The 14,765-nt window shown below is 43.3% G+C and overlaps 1 protein-coding gene across 11 annotated transcripts in view; it reads right to left on the bottom strand.

Moving 5' to 3' along the window:
• Positions 1-14,765, bottom strand: part of LOC148834015 (butyrophilin subfamily 1 member A1-like) — a 318,969-nt gene that overhangs the window by 13,634 nt on the left and 290,570 nt on the right. The window contains exons 1-4 of one of the 11 annotated variants that reach the window (XM_088916234.1): positions 7,533-7,698; positions 7,120-7,237; positions 6,326-6,400; positions 2,810-3,157 (exon numbers count right to left, since the gene is read on the bottom strand). The exons of 6 other annotated variants lie outside the window; for them this stretch is intronic. In XM_088916234.1, the coding sequence (XP_088772360.1) occupies positions 2,810-3,157; positions 6,326-6,398 (421 nt within the window). In that variant the 5' untranslated portion in view covers positions 6,399-6,400; positions 7,120-7,237; positions 7,533-7,698. Of the gene's footprint in view, positions 1-2,809; positions 3,158-6,325; positions 6,401-7,119; positions 7,238-7,532; positions 7,699-14,765 lie in introns of those variants that run through there. 4 more of the 11 variants (XM_088916244.1, XM_088916235.1, XM_088916237.1 and 1 more) reach the window with 4 other exon arrangements.

Raw genomic sequence — 14,765 nt, 5'->3', positions numbered from 1 at the left:
ACTAAGTCGGAATTCTGAGTTGCTAAGTCGCAATTCTGAGATATTAAGTCGCAATTCTGAGTTGCTAAGTCGGAATTCTGAGTTGCTAAGTCGCAATTCTGAGATACTAAGTCGGAATTCTGAGTTGCTAAGTCGGAATTCGGAGATACTAAGTCGGAATTCTGAGCTGCTAAGTCGGAATTCGGAATTGCTAAGTCGGAATTCTGAGTTGCTAAGTCGGAATTCGGAGATACTAAGTCGGAATTCTGAGTTGTTAAGTCGCAATTCTGAGATACTAAGTCGGAATTCTGAGTTGCTAAGTCGCAATTCTGAGATACTAAGTCGGAATTCTGAGTTGCTAAGTCGCAATTCTGAGTTGCTAAGTCGGAATTCTGAGTTGCTAAGTTGCAATTCTGAGATACTAAGTCGGAATTCTGACTTACTAAGTCGCAATTCTGAGTTACTAAGTCGGAATTCTGACTTACTAAGTCGCAATTCTGAGATACTAAGTCAGGATTCTGAGTTGCTAAGTCGGAATTCTGAGTTGCTAAGTCGCAATTCTGAGATACTAAGTCGGAATTCTGAGTTACTAAGTCGCAATTCTGAGATACTAAGTCGGAATTCTGAGTTGCTAAGTCGGAATTCTGAGTTGCTAAGTCCGAATTCGGAGATACTAAGTCGGAATTCTGAGTTGCTAAGTCGGAATTCTGAGTTGCTAAGTCCGAATTCGGAGATACTAAGTCGGAATTCTGAGTTGCTAAGTCGCAATTCTGAGATACTAAGTCGGAATTCTGAGTTGCTAAGTTGCAATTCTGAGATACTAAGTCGGAATTCTGAGTTGCTAAGTTGCAATTCTGAGATATTAAGTTGCAATTCTGAGTTGCTAAGTCGCAATTCTGAGATACTAATTCGGAATTCTGAGATACAAAGTCGGAAATCTGAGTTACTAAGTCGCAATTCTGAGATACTAAGTCGGAATTCTGAGTTGCTAAGTCACAATTCTGAGATACTAAGTCACAATTCTGAGATACTAAGTCGGAATTCTGAGTTGCTAAGTTGCAATTCTGAGATACTAATTCGGAATTCTGAGATATTAAGTTGCAATTCTGAGTTGCTAAGTCGCAATTCTGAGATACTAAGTCGGAATTCTGAGTTACTAAGTCGCAATTCTGAGATACTAAGTCACAATTCTGAGATACTAAGTCGGAATTCTGAGTTGCTAAGTCGCAATTCTGAGATATTAAGTTGCAATTCTGAGTTGCTAAGTCGCAATTCTGAGATACTAATTCGGAATTCTGAGATACAAAGTCGGAAATCTGAGTTACTAAGTCGCAATTCTGAGATACTAAGTCGGAATTCTGAGTTGCTAAGTCGCAATTCTGAGTTGCTAAGTCGGAATTCTGAGTTGCTAAGTTGCAATTCTGAGATACTAAGTCGGAATTCTGACTTACTAAGTCGCAATTCTGAGTTACTAAGTCGGAATTCTGACTTACTAAGTCGCAATTCTGAGATACTAAGTCAGGATTCTGAGTTGCTAAGTCGGAATTCTGAGTTGCTAAGTCGCAATTCTGAGATACTAAGTCGGAATTCTGAGTTACTAAGTCGCAATTCTGAGATACTAAGTCGGAATTCTGAGTTGCTAAGTCGGAATTCTGAGTTGCTAAGTCCGAATTCGGAGATACTAAGTCGGAATTCTGAGTTGCTAAGTCGGAATTCTGAGTTGCTAAGTCCGTATTCGGAGATACTAAGTCGGAATTCTGAGTTGCTAAGTCGCAATTCTGAGATACTAAGTCGGAATTCTGAGTTGCTAAGTTGCAATTCTGAGATACTAAGTCGGAATTCTGAGTTGCTAAGTCGCAATTCTGAGATATTAAGTTGCAATTCTGAGTTGCTAAGTCGCAATTCTGAGATACTAATTCGGAATTCTGAGATACAAAGTCGGAAATCTGAGTTACTAAGTCGCAATTCTGAGATACTAAGTCGGAATTCTGAGTTGCTAAGTCGGAATTCTGAGCTGCTAAGTCGCAATTCTGAGATACTAAGTCACAATTCTGAGATACTAAGTCGGAATTCTGAGTTGCTAAGTTGCAATTCTGAGATACTAAGTCGGAATTCTGAGATATTAAGTTGCAATTCTGAGTTGCTAAGTCGCAATTCTGAGATACTAAGTCGGAATTCTGAGTTACTAAGTCGCAATTCTGAGATACTAAGTCACAATTCTGAGATACTAAGTCGGAATTCTGAGTTGCTAAGTCGCAATTCTGAGATATTAAGTTGCAATTCTGAGTTGCTAAGTCGCAATTCTGAGATACTAATTCGGAATTCTGAGATACAAAGTCGGAAATCTGAGTTACTAAGTCGCAATTCTGAGATACTAAGTCACAATTCTGAGATACTAAGTCGGAATTCTGAGTTACTAAGTCGCAATTCTGAGTTACTAAGTCGCAATTCTGAGATACTAAGTCGGAATTCTGAGATACTAAGTCGCAATTCTGAGATACTAAGTCGCAATTCTGAGTTGCTAAGTCGCAATTCTGAGATACCATAGCGCGTTTCTTTTTTACTCCCTGGCGGAAACGGGCTTCCATACAAATTGACTAATAGGAGGCAATTTAACAGAATATGGATTTATGTTAACATATATGTCAATTTGTATTTGACTGTTAAATTATGAGTTCTCTTGACTAAGAGCAGCTGAGCTCAATATATCAGTTTTCTTAAGTCATTATTTTATGTATCATAACTCATCATGTGTAATTGCTCATTTTTACTGCTCATTGAAGTGATCAGTGATTTACCACAAATGTAATTCTGGGAGAAAGACACTCACCTCTCACACTCAGGTCAATAATAGCTTCATCATCCATCTGTTCAGACATCACATAGCATTTGTACTGTCCATGGTCAGATCGTCTCACATCTCTCAGTGTTAAAGACACATTGCTTCTGTGGAGCTCCTGCAGGAATAGACCAGCCCTGTCCCTGTAGGCTGGGCTCTGTGCAGTATGGTCATATTTACGCTTTCGAAACAAACACACAGGGTTATTGTAATCCTCTCTGAACCACCTGATCTGTAGGTCCACAGCACTGATGTCTGGTGAGAGGTAACAGGGCAGGACAGCGTCTTCACCAGGGAAAACAATCACAGGAGCAGCTGGACCATGAACCTGAAACCACTCTGAAAGAGAAAGAGCACAGCTGACATGAGTCTTCAGCCTCAACACAGACAAACACTCTGAGACAAACTGTAGATCATCACTGTCAGAATAAAGCAGAGCAGCTCAGTGACACACAGTGTTTTCTACAAACAGCCCATCACTGATTCAGATCCACATGTGACTGAGGAGCACTGAAGATCAGTGAGTCTCATCTCACCATCTGCTCCTCTTCCTCACACCAGTGTTTCCCACACTGAGGTCTGGATCTCTCACCCAGGACCCTCGGATCCTCACCTTCACTCACTGATAGAAGAGCTGTGACTGTGTTCACTGGTCTGTTACTCTGCAGTTACTCTGGGGTTCAATACTTCCCACACAATCTGAACCCATATACAAATGGGGCACATGGATTGTAGTCATGGATCTGACTGATTCATTGTTTTATTCAGGAGTTTTTTAAAACACAAATGAAGATATTCTGCAATATCTAGACACATAATCCAGAATGGAGATAAACTACAGGCAAGATCCAGTCAGGCTCCTTCAACAAGTGTCAGTTGTAACATCTCTCCATCTTCCACACACAAACTTCTGACACATTGTAATGTCCTGTGTGGTTTGGGTCACTCCAGGACTCCCTCTGTAAGTGATGAGTACCTGATGTAGCCAACATTAACTCACACACTGAGGCACAGACTGGCAGAGAGGGTGAAGCAGCTCTCAGGTCAGCAGTGTGACTTGGCCATGATTGACACTGTCTCTGAGTCTGTCAGCTCATCCCACAGGTGCTCAGGGGTCTGTTGACAGAGTGACTCAGTGGAGGACATTGATCCCAGACTGACACACAACATCATGAGCAGAAGAAAGGCTGATGACAAGAACAGACTGTTCAGCCCATCAGTGCTCATCACTGTCCTGCACTTTCACAGCACCAGGCTCAGATGTGAAAGTTCAGAGTCTGTGTCTCCACTGTGTGTCCTGGTGATGTGTTAATACCTCCCAGTGCTGCTGCTGACACAGTCAGTCTGGTCACATGGGGCTCCAGTGCAGCTGATTGACCTAGTTTAGGGGTCTTGAGATCAAGACTGGGACATGACTGGGGGTTTGTGTGGGGTGAGAAAATATTATATCATTGATGTTGTTTGTATTTTAAATTTTATTTTTTAATTGTGTATATATTGTGAACACTTATTCTTAATTTTGTATGTATTTTAAACACCAAAAAAATGAAAGAATCTGAATCCAGAAACCCAAGACCTGAGACCAGAAATCTGGAACCCTGATCCAGTGGTGTCTTCCTGCAGCCGCCTGCCTTCAGTGTCACAGATCCTTCCCTCTGTCTGCTATCATCCAGTCACAGCACCATTCCTTCTCAGCTGTCTTCCCCATATTATAACCTAACTCCTCCTTTTCCTGCACCTGCCCTCCTGCCTCCTTCCTTTATGACATTCTGTCTGGTTCATTCCTGTTTATTCTAACATGTTCAATATATTCAGTCCTACCTGTAAACAGTAAGCAGGCATCCTCTCTCTCTCCTGTTCCCTGAAGTCTGACACACCTTACTAGTAGTCCAGATTTTCCAGCTCCCTCAAGTCTCATAATCCTCTGCTCCAAATTCACAGCTCCTCATCCCAAGGACTCATTCCTCTCCCTACACTCCCTACATGCCTTGATGCTCATCCTGCCTCCTGTTCCCCTCTTACTGCAGGAGCACATTAAACAAGGTGCAGACATGAATCTGGTCTGTCTCCTCATTCACTCTACTCGCTCCTCCCAATCCAGAAAAGCTCACTGCAGTCTCTGTCTGCTCTTTTGAAATGTACTGAACCACACTGTTCCCGGTGTGTCAAGATCCTTATCTTCTTGATCTCTATTTCAAAAACAGGAGTTCAGCTCACTGTGGATAAAACATCTGTTCCTCCTGCAATCACTGAATTTCTTGGAATTCCTCAGTTCAGAAGATTTCTGTCTCCTTCCTTCACCAGTAAGCTTGACTGCATTCAGTTGCATCTTTCTACTGCTTTTTCCACTAGGTGTGGCACAACTCTTGTCACTCTTGTCTTTGCTGGGTCAACTCAACAATTTGATTAAAATCATTCCTTGAGAAAAAGCATCCATTAGCATTGTCTAGATCTCATCTCATCAGATTACATCAGCATGTAGACCTCCTGTCAATATGATGAAAATTGTTCTTGTGTTTCCATGTGCACTGTGGAGATCTCATCTCTTTAGATATCTCATAACATCAGCATGTAATCCTCACTTCAAATTGGAAAGTAAAGCTTCAGCTCTGGTAGTTATCTTTGGAAATCTCGAATGGGCTGTCAGTCTTATAAGATGTGTTTCAATCATCTCCCACACACCTTCAGCTTTCTATATACTCAGCTCCTGTCATCTCCTTCAGAGTCTGTTATCAAGGTCACTGGTTCTCAGCACCCTGGTCCTCAGGCCCTTTTCCTCTCTCTCCCCTCCTGTATAGTCTTCCTCCTGTGTCTGATTATCATGGTTATTTGTCTGGGGGCTTGATAAACCAATCAATCATTCTTCATTCATTCAGATAAACCTTCCTCCTTAATCAAATTGTGACTGATTGTCATGGCCTCTTCTCCTGATGCTACATTTGGATAAAACAATCAGTCCTCATTCAGATAGACCTGCTGCTGTCTGTGTCATCAATAAGGAAGTTTGTTCTCCCTGCTTGTTATGTAACACCTCCATCTCCATCAGTTTCTCACTGTTCCAGTTCCTCAAATCCCAGGACACTTCAAGATAATCTCCCAGTGATTCTCTTTCCAATAAAGAGAAAGGCTTCCTGGTGTCTTGTTGCTTCTTTCTCTTAGCTTCATGAACTTTTAACTAAATCTGTATTTTAGGTAGAACAAATCTCTGGCTGCTCTTGTCACACTGGTACAGCCTCCTCAGTAACAGGTCGGCAACCCATCACCTCATGACACACCTATAACTCCAGGCCTTTCCTCTCACAGCACTACTATGATAACTTAATACTCCCAAATGTTCTTACTGAAGATGACAGAAGTGATGAAACAACAGATTTTAAGAGTTACAATTCTGTGTTATCAACTTCAGAAATCTGATTATTGGAAACTACTGAAATTTTCAGTCATCCGTGTGAAATAAAGGTTCCAGTAAGGTTATGCATTAAAACACCAATAACAGTCTCTCTGTACCTGATCGTGAGACACAGGACTGGTGGAGAAACAGCAGAGTCACAAAGAGCCACTGTGACTGGTCAGACTCCATCTCTGAAAGAAAGAAACACTCTGAAGGAAAACACACTTATGAGTTTCATTTTATCTTTAAAATAAAGGAAACCTCTGACAGAGATTAAATGTCTCTAAAACATGGAGACAGTAAACTTAACTGAAATACACACTCACCCTGTCTTGTAACTGTGCAATGTTCCCATTAACAGAAGCCCTGATCATGCCGACCTTTTCAATGAAATCTATGTCCAGAGCAAAAGTACTTCCTGCAGTGAGAAGTTCCTCTCAATCTTAGTCCTGACCTGACTGTTCACTCACACACTGCTGTACCTGACTGATCTCACTGTCACTCCAGCACACAGCAGCTTCAGTCCTGACCTGACTGTTCACTCACACACTGCTGTAACCAACCTGATCTCACTGTCACTCCAGCACACAGCAGCTTCAGTCCTGACCTGACTGTTCACTCACACACTGCTGTACCTGACTGATCTCACTGTCACTCCAGCACACAGCAGCTTCAGTCCTGACCTGACTGTTCACTCTCACACTGCTGGATCTGACTGATCTCACTGTCACCTTTTACAGATGGACAATAACATACCAGATTCACACTCATCTTTTTCTATACATACATTGTCATTGATCTCTGCAGTACTAAACACATCATACTGAATTAAATCTAAAAGGTTCAGAAATATATCATGTTTCTTGTCTTCTTAAACAGCTCGACAATAACAAAGCAGATTTACTCTCACCTGTTTTTATATTAACAGTATGTTTACAGTATTAATTACAATCCAGATTCAGAGCGAAGTTTTTTGTCTTTGCAGTGTTCAGAGATGTTGTTCTAAAAGAGAGAGAAACGCCATCCAGCTACAGGAAACACAACGTGAAAGAAAAACCTTCAGCAGGAGCCATGAAATTTACTGTTTGCCTGTTAGATCAAATGTGGCGCAAATCCAGTGAAAACAGTGATATCATGCACTTTCAGATTCACATTAATAATTACAGTGAAAATACAGTGAAAACTGTGATATTATACACCTTCAGATACACATTAATAATAAATCTGTCGTTTGAATATCTGTACGGTCTGACTGCTACAGGACAGGCCTCACCCTACAGCACACTGTGCTGTTAACTGGTGTACGAATTACAGGATACTTACAGGCTGGATACTCTGATCATACCAGTCTGAGCTCCACTTTCTATTGTTCATAAAGAAATATGTGATTCTCTGATGCCTTTTTATGATTAGATTTGAAAATCAGCTAGCTCTTTCTCACAGTAATGAACTAGTTTCACTTTCACTTCCTGCTGTAACACACAGAGGCAGGAGAGGATTCTGGGAAACTGGGCTGCGGCTTCAGGGTGTGTTGTTGTGATCATGCAGCTCGAGCACAGATCAGTGTTCAAGAACGCAGGAGCTCTGGGACTTTTCTGTGAAACAGGTATATCAAGCTGGAGCCCAGCTCCTCTTGTCCACAGGCTGCAGGATGTGGCTCTTCTCTCTCTTAAAGGATGAGGCAGGTTTACAGGCCTGTGGGCTCTGCAAGTGAGGGGTGCTTGAGAACAGAAGGGGCTCACAGGTGCTGGGCAGGGGGGCTGTGTGCTGGTTCCTTTGCCAGGTTCAATGGTGATGAAGGAACAACCAGCTGCACCAGGGCTGACTGGAGGCGGCAGCACCTGGAGGAGTGGAGCACCGCTGGGTGGGGTAGAGTGTACCTGTCACCATCGTCATCCCTCCTCTAGAGGGCGCTCAGACACTTTTGTGTTGAGTTCATTATCACATTCAGCTGCCCGTCTTGTTTCTTTATTTAAACCTGGTGCTCTGGAAGCTCAGGGCTCTGCATTGGAAGACTGATGCCCGGAGGCCCTCCTACCATCAAGTCACCCTACGTCCGCGGCTTGAGGGCACAGGCTTCCTGACGCCGTCCAGACCAGCTGAGTCCGGGGCTCGGAGCGCCTGGCCTCGTCACTCCATTTTAATCTCCTTGTTCCATGTCCCTGTTCCTGCTTTTAATCGTCTTGTCTTGGATGGATTCCCTGGTTTTGGATTTTGGACTGCGCCCGGATTTCCTACATTGGACTGTTCCCTGGACGCCTGCGTTCCCCCCTTGCACCTGATCACCATCAGCACCGCCCCCTGTTCGCCATCCCTTCTCTTCCTGACTGTGTTTTCCCCGTAGCCCTTTTCCAGTCACTTCCGGATTATACCGTCTGCACAGGGTCCTAAACTACACATCCTTACAGTACCTGTCCCCCACAGCTGAGAGAGAGGAGTCCTGATGGCACAGGGGGAACCCAAGTGCTCCCTGGAGCTGAACATCAGCAGACTGAGGGGTGTCTCTGAACAGCAAAGCAGCCGCCGTATATAAAGATCTGCTGGGAAAGGTAGTGAAGAGAGCTGTCTGAGGACTGTGAGCATAATTTTGGTGTCAAAATTGGAGAAAAGATCAGGAAAGGAATATAAAACTGTTTCAAACTCTAAGCATCTCTTTGAGGTGAAGTGGATCAATCAGAGGGAGAAGAGAACCAGACACCACCTGGATCAGACTGTCCCTCCACACTGAGCTCACAGACAAGGAGCACACCGTGAGGACGACAGACACTGGAGGAGTTAGAGGACAGTGGCTGAGACTGGAGGATGTTGTCTGTGGCTCAACAATATTCCAGCACTCCACAGTGGGGCTTGAATGGATTTAAAAAAAGACATGTCTAAAATCCTGCATGGAGCTTTCATGAAGCACCTCAGTGATTCTGGGGATAAAAAATGGCAAAAGGTGTTGTTATATTAGACCCAATTGCAACTTTCTTGTATAAATGCTGAGTGTTACAGTACGTCTGACACAGACCCAGCACAGCAGATCTCCTGTCAGCACTGTCTCTGCAGACAAGCAGGGTGGGGACAGCATCATGCTGTGGGGCTGCTCCTCCTCAGCAGAGACTGTAGAGCTTGTTAGGATTGCAGGTATAATGGACAGAGCAAAGTACAGGCAAATACTGGAGGAAAATATGTTCCAGTCCACTAACGACTTAAATGTACTTGTAGCGGCGAGGTTTATTAAAGTACAGGAATTAAGGTTTCTGCTCCCTCGCCAGTCCCTCTCTCCTTCATCTCAGTGGTGCGTGATAAAGAGAGGCCATTCCATTTGGTTCAATCAAGGTTTTTCTAGCTGATAGAGTGTCCTGATAAGGAGCATCTCCCAAAGCTGGTACCCATCAACCACCTTAATAAATGCTCATTTGAGGCGCCTAAAAGTCTGAGATTTCAAGGGAAAGTGTTATTTAAAGTTGGTTTACGACCCTAAGGTCAGAGTGCATGGTTACTCATCATCAGCCAATCAGGAACTGGTAGGGCAGGTTAACCCCACGTGGGTCTCTGATGCCCAGGAAGCTTTTAACCAATGAACAACCTGCAGTGCCTCCAGGTAAAAACAGGCAACACAGAGCACAGAACAGTTCGTAAAATGGTTCCAAAGGGCAGGACGGCCCGCAGGGCAGGACAGTTGGGAAGGGCAGAACAGTTCCCAAGGGAACACAGTTCCCAAGCGCAGGACATTCAGCCTCAGAGCACCTCCAAAACATCCTGAGACTCAGCCCGGACCACCACGTAATGGACAGTGCGTCTGAGTGCAGGACTTTCTTTTGTTCTAAGAGTCGAGAGTGGAGGTTGCCAGAGAGTAACCAGAGTATCCACCCGAGGTTAGCACCAGCAGCAGGCCTCGTGAACAGGTCGGAACTGTGGACAGCTGAATCACTATTCAGAACGAGCACTTCATCAGGAACGAACCGGTCCTCTTCCTGACCTGCTGGGACCCACAGTCACTCTTCTCCTGTGCACAAACTCTGCTAGTTCCGCCAGCACTAACTAGCGAGTCTTCAGTGAGCACGTCGCAAGCCACACCGAGCACTGCTTGGCACCGAGCCAGAGAGCGCCGACTGGACACAGCAACCAGCCTGCCACTGTTCTTTGTGCCTGCAGGAGATCTGAATCCCCAGAGTTTGGATGAGTATTCAACTTCACTGCTTTACAGCTCGAGAATTCAATTGTCATCCCAACCAGTTGATATCAATTTAATTCCTATGAGTGATGTACTTGCTTTGAGTATCTAGTGTAGAAGTTTTTACGAAACGGTCTAAACGAATGATATACTGAACGTATGTCCCCCTTGGTATATGTAACTCTTCATGATTGAATATATACCTGTTGTATTCTGCTTACCCTCACTGTAAGATCTGTTAAGTTTATATGCACATTCTATGTATTAATAAATGTATTAGTACCCATGTGTGTGCGTTGTTCGAGTTATCCCGCAAGGCTGGATTCTAATGCCATCAAAAGAATCATTTTGTGACTTACTGCCACAATTAATAATTGTCCCAGTAAATGCCCAAACCCCTACATTACCGGTGCCTTGTGAGAGGATACTACACCAGCATGCAATGAGCACAAGATAGGATACACTCTTGACAGGACACTAGTTCATAACACACTGAGTCTTAACACAACTATAATATAAGATCCTCCAGAGGTACAAAAAGCCTGTACATCTTGTTTTCTGTCTGCAGTATGTCCTCTCTACCTGGCTCACACTGTGTGCAAGAACACATCTGTCCTTTGAGGACTGAGGGACACTCTGACTGTGTTAGTGCTGTACACTACACAGTCACAAAGAGGAAAAGAGCACATTGTCACAACTATTGTAAGTAACTACTGAGACATCTAGATGCAATAGGTTACAGATGGCTATATAGCCAGCAGTCATATCACCCTGCAACTCACAACTGGTAACCCACTGGATCTCAGCAGGTGTGAGCCTGGTCAGTACCTGGATGGGAGACCTCCTGGGAAAAACTAAGGATTCTGCTGGAAGAGGTGTTAGTTGGGCCAGCAGGGGGCGCTCACCCTGTGGTCTGTGTGGTCCTTATGCCCCAGTATAGTGACAGGGACACTGTGCTGTCCTTTGGATGAGATGTAAAACTGAGGTCCTGACTCTCTGTGGTCATTAAAAATCCCAGGGCGTTTCTCGAAAAGAGTAGGGGTGTTACCCCGGTGTCCTGGCCAAATTTCCTTCTGGCCTTTACCAAACATGGCCTCCTAATAATCCCCATCTATGAATTGGCTTCATCACTCTGCTCTCCTCCCCACTGAGAGCTGGTGTGTGATGAGCGTTCTGGTGCACTATGGCTGCTGTTGCATCATCTAGGTGGGGGGGACACACTGGTGGTGGTGGAGGGGAGTCCCCTTTACCTGTAAAGAGCTTTGAGTGGATTGTCCAGAAAAGTGCTATATAAGTGTAAGCAATTAGTATTATTATTATTATTGTCAACAGCTTCCAGTTCTCAGGAGCTTCAACAAAACAAAGAGATGTTTGCTGAGATTCAGGGGTGATCAAAGCAATAATAAAAATAAAGTTTACCTTGGTTAATTAAGTTCTAGGTAAATGATTTAGTGCCTGTTATGTCCCAGTGTGTGATCTGTGTGTTTTTTTTATGTTCTACACTGCTGACCCTTGATTGTTCTCCCTCCCTCATTGGCCCACTATTACACCACTGTTCTGTATGACAATTAGCTTCTCAGCCATTCAGAGTGCATTTTATTCACTATATAACATGGAGGTTTTCTGAAGGAAGAGGCCTTTTGTTTGACTTCGGCCCTGTTTGGTTTTGGTTATTGCTTCGGGTTTGTTGGTTTGTTGGTTTGTTGGTTTGTTGGTTTGTTGGTTTGTTGGTTTGTTGGTTGTACAGCTTCGGTTTTGTTGGTTTCTTTGTACTTTCGTTTGTTTGTGTGTTTATCCTTGTTTTGCCATTACCTTGCCCTGACGTGTTACATGTTCAACCTTTGTGTTCTTTTGTACCCTGTTCCTGTTGATTACTCTCGTTTTCCCTTATTTGTATTCCTAGTTCACTTGTTTTGGGTGAACTTTTGTATATAAGGTTAGTTTAGGTTGTTGGGTACATTCTACACACTTAGTTGTTTTTGTATTAGTAACACTAGTTTAGTACGATGAGTGCCGTTTGTCTTGTAAGGTTTTGGGTAGTCAGTGGAGGTTAGCCAGGGTGTTGAAGACGCTGGAGACCGTGTGTTTCGGGTTTTCTTTTGCAGTCAGGTTAGCTTTCCCTCACTTTCCTAGCCAGCTTCATTTTGTTTATTTTCTTTTCCTTTGGCACAACTTCCTTACCCCTGTGTGTTATTGTGTCTTACCAGTCACTTATTCAACTTAAAATCATCACTTTTGCACTCACCTTTGTTATCACGCTTCCTAGTCCCTCACCAGAACCCACCTGTTTCCAAAAGCATTATCCTAAATGTTACAGCCCTTTACCCCTAGACACTTGGGGTCGTAACAGTGCCTATCAAGAGTTCAGGAACAGGGTATAAAAACAAGCAGAAGAGAGGAAGACAAGAGGGGCAGGAGCACAGCAAGACAGAAGATCACCAGGAAAGAACAGGCCGGAGTTCAGTATTTGAATCCTATTAAGAGAGCTTGCTATCCTGAGGTTCTTATGGAGCTCTGATTTCCTGTGTAAATCCTTTGGTTAAAAGAGGCCTCTCCTGGCTAGTGTTAGTGTTAGTGTAGAAGAGGGAGATATGTTCCCTTTCATTCTGCAGCAGCTGGGTCTGCAGAGAGATTTAACCACATGTTGTGTTTTTAGTTCAGAAGGCAGCTTTCTCTTCTTTTGGCCTTTGGAGGTGTTAAATACATGGTAGCCGTCTGTTTTTCTCTGAATGTTTAGGATATGGGCCTCTGAAACACCTCCCTTAGAAATTTGTACATTGTGTAACTTGTGTGTTGTATGTTAACGTTGTGTGTTTAGTCTGTGTATTGCCATTGTTAATAAATATTTGTTTAACCAAGTTTGCCTGAATTACTACTCACCAATGTTGTGCTAGAGGACAAAGAGCTCGTCGGCCCCTAACTATACCAACCTCTCAGATATATTCTTGACAAAGCTCAATTAGGATTGTAAAGGGTTAAGATTATTAATTTACTTCTTGACTAACATGCTCAATCATTTCTGTTATTCTCCATTTTCATCATCCCTAATTGTAACAGTCTCATAATTTGGAGAGTCCTTCAGGCAGTGTGAGGACTGTGAGCACATGCAGGAACGCATGTCTACAGCACACCACACAGAGACGTGGTGTGTTCTTCTCTTTCTCTGAGAATGAAGTGATACAGGACTGGTGTCTGACAGATATGCTCTCAGCACTTCCCGTACTGAAACTACAGCTCGTATTTTTACTGCCTGCACTAAAGGATATGAAATGTCATGTGCCATGTTCTCTTTCTGAATTTTATGTGCTTTCTCTCCAGTGTTATGTTCTTATCATATCTACAAAACCACAAGTTTTCCGTCTTTACCAGAACCTAGAACACCACTATAAATCAAGAACACAATCTTTTGTCTCTTTCTCAGGGTTTCTCTGATGTTCAAGATCCAACATCTAAACTGCTTTTCCTAGACACAGAGAGAGTCTTTATTATCCCCAAGAGGCAGTTTGTTTTATAGAAGCAGAGAATATAAAGAAAAACACACACTGTACACAAAACAGATATACAGAGTGTTGTAATAAATGAGAACTGTAAACCTGTTTATCTTCAGAGAGGGAAATCTGTATCTGCTCTGTGAGGGGAGTATTTGGGATTCATTAAAAAAGGGAGTGAGGGGTCCTCTAGGATGGAATTTGCTTTAAGCAGGACTCATAACTGATAGACTTGGGGTACAGTAGGTGTGAACCATCAGTACTGAAGACTTTGTGACACAGCTTGACAGTACTCTTCACTTCGATCTTACTCCTCAGATTCACATTCACAAACCAGCTGATCAGGACAAAGAAAAGACTGGTAAAACGTTATCATCAACAAATTGTCAACTTAAATTATTTAAGCTTCCTTAACAAAAAATAGTTTTTTGAAAATAGAATTGACGTGCACCTCAAAATGTAACCACACTGATTCTCCCCTGATGCAGGTTCGAGTGGGGTCTGAGGGATCTTGTCTTGTGTTTGTTCTCAGAGACATTCTGCTTCTAGTAGTTCTGTTCACACTGAGTGACAAACTGAACAACATCATCAGAGTGGTTCTACTGTGAATGTCCAGTCGCTGTGCTCTATAGACCACACTGCATCTCTCTCCCAGCTTGGCTCCACTCTTCAACAAGCTTCAGTTCTCCAGCTCATCCTCAGAGCCATGAAGGCCCAAGAGAGTTCGACAACCCTGCTCCTCTCTGACAGGAGCTGCCCAGACTGTCTGATCGATCTGTCCTCTGCTATTCCTGCTGACTTGTCCTGTTGCTACTGTGTCTCGTATCAGCTCTGCGGGTTTCTCTTCTCATCATTATTTTAGAATTGTCTGATTGTTATAAGTGTATAATTGTCTGAAACCAGTTTGGA

Source organism: Atractosteus spatula, chromosome 5 (genome assembly GCF_055471065.1).
Source record: "Atractosteus spatula isolate fAtrSpa1 chromosome 5, fAtrSpa1.hap1, whole genome shotgun sequence".
Lineage (NCBI taxonomy): Eukaryota > Metazoa > Chordata > Actinopteri > Semionotiformes > Lepisosteidae > Atractosteus > Atractosteus spatula.
The sequence above is the reverse complement of the archived record's forward strand: the minus strand, read 5'-3'. Positions and strand labels throughout refer to the sequence as shown.